This window comes from Nannospalax galili, unplaced genomic scaffold (genome assembly GCF_000622305.1).
Source record: "Nannospalax galili isolate Female #2095 unplaced genomic scaffold, S.galili_v1.0 scaffold28, whole genome shotgun sequence".
Lineage (NCBI taxonomy): Eukaryota > Metazoa > Chordata > Mammalia > Rodentia > Spalacidae > Nannospalax > Nannospalax galili.
In genome coordinates, this window is record NW_008359594.1 from 2165879 (window position 1) to 2178218 (window position 12340).

At 38.1% G+C, this 12340-nt stretch overlaps 1 protein-coding gene across 2 annotated transcripts in view; it reads left to right on the forward strand.

Annotated features, from left to right (window-relative positions):
- The window catches only part of Ube2q2 (ubiquitin conjugating enzyme E2 Q2), a 71478-nt gene that overhangs the window by 42365 nt on the left and 16773 nt on the right, over window positions 1-12340 (forward strand). For both annotated transcript variants that reach the window (XM_008823418.3, XM_008823416.3), the window contains 3 exons: window positions 321-381; window positions 1069-1159; window positions 9439-9497. In XM_008823418.3, the coding sequence (XP_008821640.1) occupies window positions 321-381; window positions 1069-1159; window positions 9439-9497 (211 nt within the window). The remainder of the gene's footprint in view (window positions 1-320; window positions 382-1068; window positions 1160-9438; window positions 9498-12340) is intronic.

Below are 12340 nucleotides of genomic sequence, written 5' to 3' on the forward strand. Positions count from 1 at the left end.
TTACAAAAACCATGTAATGTGTAAATATCCCATCTTCATAGAAATGCTTCTGTGTACACAGAAATATGATTTGCCTAATGTATGTTTTCACTCAAAGTGAGCAGTAAACAGTTTAATTCATTAAAGCATCCTTTAGTTGATGACTATTTTATAAATGAGTAAGACTCGATTTCAGTGGTAAAATTTTTATAATACAGTATAGATTTTCCATATTTTTAAATAGCAGAATTTCATTGTTACTATTTAGTATATACATTTATTTGCCTCGGAGTAATACGTAATCAAATAAGGAGAAATCAACGTGTGCTTTATCTTTACAGGGATTTATTCAGTGGAACTAATAAATGACAGCTTATATGACTGGCATGTTAAATTACATAAGTAAGTGCCTTTCCTGTGCTGACCTACTTTTTGCAAAGAAAAAATTCTTTTGCCTCTTTAATTTGATACCTTTATAATGAACTATTATAGACCTTACTTATTCCTATAACAATAGTTCTTAGATTGTTACAATGAGCTGATTCTGAGACGTAATATTAAAATGAAAAAGGACGGAGTGAAGGAGGGACCAGATGTGGCATAAAGTGGTTTTGAGGTTTGCCTGGAAGAATGCATTCAAATAACCTAATGAGACTGCCTAGTCTACCAGTTTATGTTTAAAATAAAGAGATTTGTGCAGTATTTATAGAACAGTTGTAGAAAAATGTCTTTTTATAGTGATTTGACTTTCATGGTTTTGTTGGTGGCAAATTTCTTTCCTTGAACTTCTTGGTTAATAATTTTAGGAAAGCATATCAATTCTTTTTTGAGTTGTTCAAAAAGTATGCATATCTAACTAGAATGAGTGCTAATTTCAAATCCCCTAATTAGAATGGATTTAGAATACTGTAATATTTTTTTCATATTATTTCCTAAGGACAATTTTCTTGGGAGATCTAGAGCACTTTAGAACTTCTGTTTGGAACTTACATTGGGGTCTTGGTTATAGCTCATGAACTGGTCCAGTTTTGAGTTCAATAAGAAAGAGTTTTAAAATTTTGTTTGAACTGGCTTTTGTTTTCTAACTAGGGTTGACCCTGATAGTCCTTTGCACAGTGATCTTCAGATCTTAAAAGAAAAAGAAGGCATAGAGTATATTTTGCTTAACTTCTCTTTTAAGGTAAGAATGTAGTAATGGGATTCTTATTCTTCTAATGGGAGTGTGTATTGGTACAGCTGCTTTGGAGAAATGAATTGGTACAAGTAGAAGATACCATGCCCTATATGTAGTTAGGATTTTTTTTTTTTTTAAAAGACAGAATCTCACTTTGTAGCCCTGAATGGTCTGGAACACACTATGAAGACTGGGCTGTCCTCTTACAACTCACAGAGATCTGCCTGCCTTTGCCTCCCAAGTGCTGGGATTAACAATATGTGCTACCACACCTGGCACATTAAGGAATTCTTGAGGCATATACTCCACAGGAAATAAGTGCTTAGGCACACCAGTAGACATATACAGCAGTCTCAGAGCAGCATTGTTTATCATAGCTCCAAACCAAAAAGCCTGAAATTTCAATACAGTGAAGAATATGGTATCCTTAAAATGTGATACAGCTGCTAGCCTACAAGTTAGGTGAATCTTATATACAGTATTAAGCAGATGAAACCTGACTCCAAACCAGTTTTGTACAATTCTGTTTATATAGACTTCAAAAATTTGTAAAACTAGTATTTTTAGGGCATGTGTTTTCAGTGCAGGTAGTGAAAATGGATCCTTAGAATGAAACATTCTTCGGTATTATACTGTCTTTGGCCATAAAACATAAATACACACAGTTCTGCAATGCCAAAATTCCATGGGGCAGTGCAGGTGAAACTAGGTAAAAAATTTCTAAAATGACTTCTTAGGTGAGCAGCAGCAAAAAGAAAGCTTAGAAACTCTGGCATTAGGATTCATACCTGGGCAGTAAAACTACAGAGAACAAGATGTTTTACCATATAAATTAGGGAAGGAGCACGCCTAGAATTGAGCTGAAGGGGACATCTGTAGGTATCTTAGCTGCATGCTTGGAGACTCTTTCTTGACCAGAGTGATTGCCACATGGGCATCAGTTCTACAGTAACTTGTTAAGGTCTACCTCTCTATTTTATGCTCCTTTCTGAGTTTGTATTCTGTTTAGTAATAACTTTGAAGGTTAAAAAAGAATGGTAATAGAATCTAGATAAAAGGTTAATGATTTAACATGCAATGTGGACAAAACAATGATTTAAAATCCCGGATAGATTGAACTTTTGTCTAAACAACAAAAGGGAGATGGTCCAAGGATTTATGTTTAAATTATATAGAGCTTCTCTTTTGACATTCTTTTAAATTGAGAAGGAAAGGTTGTTCAGCAGTTGTCTTGCAGGTACAGTTTTTTTCCATTTTAGTTTACCTAACTGACTTGAAGCACTAAGTGCTGTGGAGGGCTTTGGTGCTGGAGACAGCTGAAGTTTTATCCCTGTTCAAGAACCTGTAGTCTTCTGGGGGATTCAGGGAAGTAGCTGTAGCACTCTGGAGAACTTGGTGGAAAGTCTGGGATTTCTGGGATCTTCCCTTCAGGTGGTAAACAGCAATTAGTGGTTCTTTTATTCAAGGGTACAATTGGTCTGTTAAACTTTCTGTTTTGTCTTCAACAGTTGTGCTACATGCAGCAGCATGGTCTGGGTACTGTGGAGTAGATTTCAGGGACACTAGTTGGAAGCTTTTACTTAATCTTAGCAAGAAGTGATGACACAGAGCTAATGTATGGTGGTGATGGAGTAGGTGAACGTAGGAGGAGAGATTTTGAAGGAAGAACAGAGACATTAAAAACATTCTTCTATACTTAGAAAAGAAAGCTAATCAGTGGTTTACATGCATGTATTCTTGTTTGAGTAAGATGACTACCTTCTTGAGAGAGCTTCCAAGTCAGTGTTTTCCCTCACCTTTGTTATTGTTAAATGGTTTGTCTTCCAAGAGTGTGAAGCTGGCATATAGTTACTGAAGTAGCTGATGACTTTTCATTTTTGCTACTAGAGAGGGCAGTGAATGAAAGGCCCAGACCAAACAAACAGCAGAAACAATAAAAAACATGGCTAGAAAACCAGAAAAATATTCTTAAAGAAAACCCAAAACATTTCTAAGCTGAAAAAATGGGTGTTATGTCGTTTTCTCATGTTTAACAGCAATTTGGAGTAAAATCTTGTTAGCATCTGTGTGTTCCTCTCTCTCACCTTCTCCCTGAACTCTCAGTTGAACTCAAAACTTTTTAAAGGAATATGAATTCTTTTTTAAAGGAATATGAAATGTTGACCAGGTTGATTATGACTATAGGTAGTGTTTTCATTAATTTTTCCTGCCCAAGGTAGAACTTCAGGGAGGGTACAATCAGGGATTGGATTTTAGAATTTAGATTTAGACTCTGGAATGATGGTTCCTGACACTAGGAAGAAGGGCCTTTTCAGGTTTTGAGTATTTCTTTAGAAGTCTAGGAAGAATTATTGTCCTGACCTAACTGACCTTATGAAAAAGATTTTAAACTAAATTGCCAATAGTACTGTAATCCTCAGACTTCGGAGATAGCAAGTGTGACTCAAAGATTCACAAGAAGAAGCCAGGACTACAAAGTCTGTGACCTCAGATATCCACAGTGGGAACTTGAGAGTCATGAATAATAGAAAATAGAGCTGAAGATGTAATACAAGAATGGGACTGGGAGCCTGTCAGTAACTTCGTCAGTCTGTGTGCTGTGCCTTTAAGAAGTGATTTCCCAACATTTCAGGCCATATCTGCAGTAGTGTTTTTAAGAAGATATTTAGGTGTTTCAGTAGCCATGATTAGGATTCTGTTTTGTGGATTTGGAGAGGAGAAAGCATTGAGATTCATGCTAACTTGACTTTACCTATTTGAAAGACTCTATATTTGGAGCATTAGATTTGCTTTTGATGAACACAGGCATAGATTAGAACTTAAAATCAAATTATTAAGGAGGCTCCTTTCACTATAAGGAAGTGATTTAGAGTCATTCCTTTATGTAGTCTTTCAAAAGTAGAGTATTCTTTATCTTTAAGACTAGCGAGGGCCAGGCATGATGGTGGTTGTTTGCCTGTTAGCCAAGCATTTGGGATGCTAAGGCAGGAAGATCATGAGGTGGGAGACTAGACTGAGCTACATAGTGAGATACTGCCTCAGCACCGCCCCCCCCCAAAAAAAACAGTTTAGAAGGCTGAGATCTTAAATTGGAAACCAGAGAACTTGGTATGAGATTCTTGTAAACCTAAGATTCTTTGGTTCTGAGTTACTATACAAAGTTTATTCAAGTATATTCAATTTAAAAAAAAAAATTATTATTTTATTTTGTGTGTATGAGTTTTATTGCCTGCATGTATGTGAGTGCACCAGTGTTGTGCAATGCCTTGGAGGTCAGAAGAGGGTTTCAGATTCCCCTAGAACTGGAGTTAAGTAAGGACAGTTTGTAGCTGCCATGTGAGTGCTGGGAATCGAACCTGGGTTCTCTGCAAGAGCAGTCAATGCTCTTAACCACTGAGCCATCTCTCCAGCCCCAGTATATTCAGTTTTTTAAAAAATAGGCTATATGGGGGCTAGAGAGATGGCTCAGCAGTTAAGAGCAGTGACTGCTCTTGTAGAGGACCTGAGTTCTGTTCTCAGTACCAACATTGTTGCCAACAATCATCTGTAACTCCAGCTCTAGGGGATCTGATGCCCTCTTCTGACCTCTGTGAGTGTTGCATGACACAGGTGCACTTATATGCATGCATACAATATACTCAAACACATAAATTAAAATAAATAATAAAAAGTTTTATCTCTCTCTCTTTTTTTAAAAATCTTTTTTAGACAGGGTTTCCTGTAGCCCCAACTCTCCTGGAACTCGCTATGTAGACTAGGCTAGCCTTGAACTCACAAAGATCCTCCTGCTTCTGCCTCCTGAGTGCTGGGATTAAAGGTGTGTACCATCACACCTGGCCCTAATAAAAAGTTTTTTAAAATAGGCTAGAAAGTAGTTTTAAAAGAGTCTTTTACATTGTATTTTTACTTTATGTGTCTGTATGTTTTGCTTGCATGTAAGTGCATCATGTGCATGCAATGCCTACAGAAGCCAGAAGAGGGTATTGGATCCCCTGGAATCACAGACAGTTATGAGCTGCTTGGGTGACCCAGGAACTGAATCTGGGGCCTCTGCAAGAATAGCCAGTGCTCTTAACTGTTGAGCCATCTCTCCATCCCTGACTTATTTTCAGTTGCATGTGTATATCTGCATGTGGGTTTGTGCACCTCTGAGTGCAGGTGTCCTTGGAGTCCAGAAGAGGGTGTCAGATCTCTGGAGATGGAGTTACAGGTGGTTGTGAGCCTTTTAATGTGGTTGCTGGAAACGATGAAAGTCAGGTCCTCTGCAAGTTCATTAAATAACTTTTAACTGCTGAGCCACCTCTTTAGCTCTTGGGTTTTGTTTATTTGTTTTGGTTTTCTTTTTTTTAAGAACTTTTTATTTTTCAAAAACTCTTAGTTTATGGAGTAGAATGCCTTAAGTTTTGTGTAGGATTACTTTCTAAAACTTCTGAAAAGGAAGATAGTTTGCAATCAATTAAAAGAGGTTTATAGTTACTCATTTGGGATCATGTATTTAAAGATTTATTATAAATAATAGTTCTGCTATTCCAAGCTTTGTACCCATGCCTTTCATTATGCTGTTATGTTGTGGATTTGAAAGTAGACTGTAACTGTTATTAAGTTGGTACCTTGTATGTGTAAATTTCTTCTCTTTATTTGCAGTAGAAACCTAAGACAACCCATTTTAGCTATTAGAAAAGTGCTGTTTTCTTCCTCTGCCAGCATGATTGAATTTCATAGTTCTTAGTTCCTCAGCATCTTACTTGTGGGTAGGCAAAGGGAAGTTACTGAAATCATGCTACTTATTCTTCCAGTTAATCTTATTTTTTTGTTTTCTTAAAAATAATTGAATGAAACATGTTTGTACCTATCTTAGCCTCAAGTAAGGTTTTTTAAAAGCATTAGTCTCCTTTAAACCGTGTGGTTTGAATGTAAAAATTGAACATAATTTCTCTTAGACTCCCTTGACCTGTCTTCATGAGGAGCTGTAAGCCGTTTCCCTGTCTGAGTGCTATAGGAAGTGGGGCAGCTTTCTTGGCCTCCTGACCATCAGGGCACTGACCTCTAACACTCTGCTACTTTACTGTCTGTGTTTTAGTGTAATTAGCAAAATTATCTTCCTTTTTTGTATGTGTGTGTGTGTGTGTGTGTATTCTCTTGCATATGTGTGCAGGTCTGCACAAACACAGGAGGCCAGGGGACAGCCTCAGTGCCTCTGTCACTCTTCCTCATTCTTTTCAGGCCTCTCACTGAACCTGGAGCTTGCTTTTCTTCAGCAAGCCTGGCAGTCAGCAGCCTCTTTCCATCCCCTTTAAATGTTGGGATTACAGGCATGCATGGGACTACAACTGGCCTTTATGTGGGTGCTGGGCTCCAAACTCTTATCCTTTGCTTGAACAACAAGCTGTATTTAACCACTAAGCCCTTTCTCCAGCTTCATAAAAATACTCTTTTCTTCAGGAAACAGTCTCTAGAACTGAGGATTTGAAAAAGAGATTTGTGCTTCTTGTCCTGAGAAGGTGCTGTGTTTTTACTCATCCTCTACTCATCTTCTTTTCTTCATATCCTTTTTGTTTTTTTAGGTCTTTTTGAGACAGGGTCTCCCTGTAGCCCCAGCTGACCTGGAACTCACTATGTAGACCAGGCTGGCCTTGAACTCACAGATCTGCCTGCCTTTACCACCCGAGTGCTCCTTTCTTCATATACTTTTAAATCTGATTATCTTTGCCTTTTTTGTGTACATGTGATATGTGTCTTTACGTGTTCATGTGTGTGCATGTTTAAGCCAGAAGTTGATATTAGGTGTTATCTTTGATCTTGTTCCACTTTTTGGGGGGTGGGGTGGGGGAGTGGGTGGTTCTTTAATTGAACCTGGTGCTCTCCAGATTGACTATACTGGCTAGCCAGTAAGTTCCAGAGGTCACCTATCTCCACTTCTCCAGTGCTGGAATTACAGGCATGTACTGTTGTACCTGGTCTTTTATGTTGGTTCTGAGGATGGAATTTGGGTCCTCATGCTTGTACAGCAAAGCACTTTAGTGACTAAGCCATCTCCCTAGCCCTACCTTTGACATTTTGAAACAATCATTGCATTTAATGTTATTGCTGATACCTGGCTTTAAATCAACCAAGCTATAGGTGATTTTTCTGCTTGTATTTCTTGCTCTTTTCCTTTTCCTCTTTCTTCTGGATTTTTTAATTCCCCCCAGTTCTCACCTCTGTCACTTTGGTGGTAGTTTGTTTGCTTATTCTTTCTTTCTTTTTTTAAAATATTTTTTTTATTTTTTATTTTATATTATTTTTATTTTATGTGTATGAGTATATTGCCTGCATGTATGTAAGTGTACCCATGTTGTGCAATGCCATGGAGGTCAGAAGAAGACGTTGAATTCCCCTGGAATTGGAGTTACAAATGGTTGTTAGCTGTCATGTGGGTGCTGGGAGTCGGACCTGGGTCCTCTGCAAGAGCAGTCAGTGCTCTTAACTGCTGAGCCATATCTCCAGGCCCCTATTATTTTTATTTTATGTGTGTGCGTGTATTGCCTGCCTGTAGGGAAGTGCACCCGTGTTGTGCAAGGCCCATGGAGGACAGAAGAGGCTGTCGGATCCCCTGGAACTGGAGTTATGGACAGTTGTTAGCTGCCATGTGGGTGCTGGGATTTGAACCTGGGTCTTCTGCAAGAACAGTCAGTGCTCTTAACCACTGAGCCATCTCTCCAGCCCTTGCGTAGTCTTTCTACCTTAGAATTACATGTCCTTGAACTGTCAAAGTGTAATACAAATTTGTCTTATTTATGTTTTTTTTTCTTGTCAGTACACATCTGTGGAGCACTTTGAATTCATGTACACTTGTGTACACCTTTGTCGTCAGGCATTTAAATTCTGTGCTTGTATGTATACCAGTATTCTCCCAGGTTTCATCTAGGATGATATTTTTCCTACCTTAAAAATATTCTTGAGTATTTATTTTAGAGTGTGTCTGTAGATAGGAAAATACATCTGTTTTTGTTGCTCTCTTTTTTTTTCTTTGAGGCATGGTCTTGTTGTGTAGCCCAGGCTGGTCTCAAATTCAGATGCCCCTTCCTCTGCCTCCTGACTGCTGGGATTACAGGCTTGTGCTGCTATGCCTTCCTCTAATTGTATTTTTGGAGTGTTTTTGTTGAGTATGGGTTTCTAGGTTGCAGCTCCTTTCTTTCAGCACCTTGAGGATACTACTCTCCTTACTACAGATTTTAGTCTTTCCTTTAAGGTGCTTATTGTGGTTAAACCCAGAGACGTCCTTAAAAAATTCTCGTCTCGTTTTCTTGCCCCATTTTCTCTTCTAAGATTTTATGTATGTGGTACACCTTGTAGCATGGTTACCTTGTCTTGTTATTTCCTGCATTTTTAAACATTTTTTCCTTAACTTTATTCTGGATGTTTCTGATCTGCTTTCTACTTTACTGAATCTCTTCTTTGCTGTTAATTGCTATGGTTTCAGTCATGCATTTAGCTGTTACTTTTTGTGACTGTGGCTCTAGATTTCAGGATTTCCTTATGGTTCAGTTTTGTAATTTGCAGTTCTCCACTAAGCTTTCATGTTTGTCTTTTCTTTTCTTGTAAATATTCGTCAGAGTTGTTTTAATGTGTACCTGCAAGCTCTTGTGGCTTTGTGGGCTGGTTTGCTTCTGGTTTCTGATTGTGTCATCTTTAAATCTCTTTAAGTCTTATGTAGCTGGTTATTTTGGTGATAGACATTATATGTGAAAAATTGCAGAGGGAATTTAAAGCTTATGATTTTTTTTTTTTAGAAGGAATTTACATTTGCTCCTGCCAGGGCTTTGGACAGGAGGATCACTTCATAGAATCAGGAACTGAGATGGTTTAAAGCTGGGCATGATTCCCTGCCAAGAGAGTTGGTAGTTTGTTCTTCTGGGCCTAGGAGACTTGCCGGTACTGCTGTTTGGTGTACTTGGAGCTCCACTCTTTTCTTCCAGCCCTGAGTCTGAGTTCTGCTGTTTGTTAACCTCTTGCTTTTCTCCGCTGTGGTTGGAAGAAAAGGACCTTCTTGCTAGCCTTCCGTTTTTCTTGTTGCTTAATGTATTTCATAAAGTTACTGAATGGCTATTCTGTTCAGGTGTGATCTGAATTTTATATTTAATTTGGTTTTTGTTTCATCTTACTTTTTGGGTGCTAATTACACTTTTATGACCTTTATACGATCAGGTAATAAATGTATACATTTTTATAGATTATTTTAAAATCTTCTAAGTAATGTAGTATTAAAGATGTTCTTAAAATTGATTAAACTTACACTTTTTTAGGATAATTTTCCATTTGATCCTCCATTTGTTCGAGTGGTGTTACCTGTTCTCTCAGGAGGGTAAGTTTAAAAGTGATTACTTTTTTGTGGCAGTGTGATTCAGGGTCTTTGGAAATAGTTACATGCTGGGAGGTTGGGTGAGGCCTGAGAATTTAAATTTTTAAGAAGTTTCCAGATAAAGTTGATATTGCTGGTTTGGGGCCCACATTCAGAACCACTGGTTCAAACTGTTTATAAAAATGGGTGTTTAATGCCGGGTGTGGTGGCACGTACCTTTAATCCCAGCACTTGGGAGGCAGAGGCAGGCGGATCTTTGTGAGTTCAAGGCCAGCCTGGTCTACATAGCAAATTCCAGGACAGCTGGGGCTACAAGGAGACCCTGTCTCAAAAAGACCCCCCCAAAAATGGGTGTTTAGCTGAGTGTGCCTACCTGTAATCCCTGACTGCTGGAGAGTAAGACAGGTAGATTATGAGTTCCAGGCCCACTTGGGAGATGAATCTGTCTAGATGTCTAGATACCTGGATTTAGAGGTATTGGGTAACGTAGCCAACATATATAACATCAAGACTCTGTCTTTAAAGAAATTATTTTACAAGTAAAAGTTATGCTTTATGATTTCAAGAAAGTTAGGATTAGAGTGATTCTCATAGGCCTGTGATGCTGAGGGTACTTAGAATTATAGGAAATCTCAAGAGACTGTAGAGTTGACAGTTGTTCCTTTAGGGACAGATAACAATCAAATGGTAATTGTCATACATCTTTACTGGATTTTATGTTGATTCTTTTTGTGGTCAGAAATCTTATGGAAGTCGTGGGAAAGATCAGGTTAAACATGAAATGCTATACATGCCTCCAATAGGAGTAATTAAATTATTTTAAGGGGAGCTGGAGAGATGGCTTAGTGCATAAGAACCCTTGCTTCTCTTGGAGAGGACCTGTTCAGTTCCTAGCAACCTCTTCTGGTGACTGATAGCTCCCTGTAACTGATAACTTTCTTCTGACCTCTGTGCACATGTGTGCACATACACATGAATAAAAATCTTTTAAAATTTTAAAATTATTTTTATTTCATATGTATGAGTGTATGCCTGCATGTGTGTAAGTGCACCCATTTGTGCAGTGGGAAAGGAGGCCAGAAGAAGTCCCCTGGATCCCCTGGAACTGGAGTTAGTAGAGCTAGTTGTTAGCTGCCATGTAGGTGTTAAGAATCAAACTCAGGTCCTCTATAAGAGCAGTTGCACTCTTAAGTACTGAGCCATTTCTCCAGCCCCATGACAAGTCTTTTTGAAAAGATAAAATACTCTTGAGAATTTTCAAATAATGCAGCCAATTCTTTGTGACGTAGTCCATAATAAAATGATAAAATCTAAAAGTTCTGCCTCTAGGCTGATCATTTCAGTGTTTCAGAGGCTAATAGTTACATTTAGGTTAAAATTATGGGCGATTCTGAAATTGAGGTGCTGTGGAAGGGAGGGGGAGAAGGAAAGGTAGAAATGATGTAAATATAGAACTTATGTGTATGAAATTCTAAAAAGAAAAAAAGTGAGTGATTCCTAAAAGTAGATTTCAAACCTTCTTAGAAGTAGCTTGCTCATAATGCAGACAAACATGCAAAGCAAATATGAAAAATACTATGTTTTTTGAGATCACATCCTATTAAAATTTGTTTCTCAGTGTAGTTAGATTATGTGTTAACTGATGTTAATATTGCAGAAGACTGCAGAACTAGGTATGTTGTTTGTATTCACGAGTAAACAGAAGTGTGACTCTAAATTCAGTGCTCATGGATGTGCTGAGCCATTTAGGTATCTACAACATGATCAAGTAATACTTCTTTAAAAGTTTACTTAGCTAATACCTGCACCCTGATCCTTTGCTGTATCTTCCAGAAAGTTCTGTGAGGCCTAGCACAGGTCGTATATTAATAGGCATTGGGACAACAGGCTCATGATAATTCTTTCCCAAGGGACTTATTGGAGACTTAAAGTGATTTTTCACAGAGGCACTAAATAACCTTTCCAAAGTCTATTTAATCTTTTTTTTTTGCCTTTGGCACCTCAAAAGTTGACATCTTCTGGTTTGCTCTTTGGGAAATGTTGCTGTTAGAATTCTGAAGTTCTGAATGATTGCTAGATTTTCTGCTGCCTAGCTTTAAAAAAAAAAAAGAAAAGGCTGCAGTGAACCCTTAGGGACTTTGGTCATTTCTAACAGGCTCTTTCAGTGCTGAGCACAAATGCACACTCTTAATGAGGAAGTCATAAGTGACTTGAGCAAAAAACAAAGATGTGTAAAATTGTGTAAATTTTCATTTTGTTACTTCAAATGTTCTAGACTCTTTTGGATTGGATAGTAAAGTGTTTTTCTTATAAAGCCTTACAATCAGTTTAGGAAGAGGAATATTAAGTAACCAAGCTAAATACTTATATACACAAAATAGGATTGAAAGATGGTAAAATTTTAACTTTGTGTCTCTTGCTCAAATCACCAGCCTTTTCCTAACCAAGCCTTGTTAAGTTCTTCACAGTATAAATAGTACTGATACAACATCATAGATTGGGTGACTGGCTATTTTTTTCCTTCCACCTGGTAAGCACACTTCGTTAGCCATGAATACTTAACTTCATGCTTGCTTGAGTGCTTGCATGAAGACATGAGTTTGGATCCCCAGAAACCACATCAAATCTGGGTGTGGTGACTTGTGACTATAATCCCAGTGCTAGGAAAATGGAGGCAGGAGAATTCTTGGAACTCAGTGGTCAACCAGTATAGCCAAACCGGTGAGCTCCAGGTGCAGTAAGAGACCTTGTCTCAACAATCAAGGTAGAGAGCAATCTAGAAAGACAGCCGCCGCTATCAACCTCTAGCCTTCACGTGCACATACACACACATATACACCCTCCCC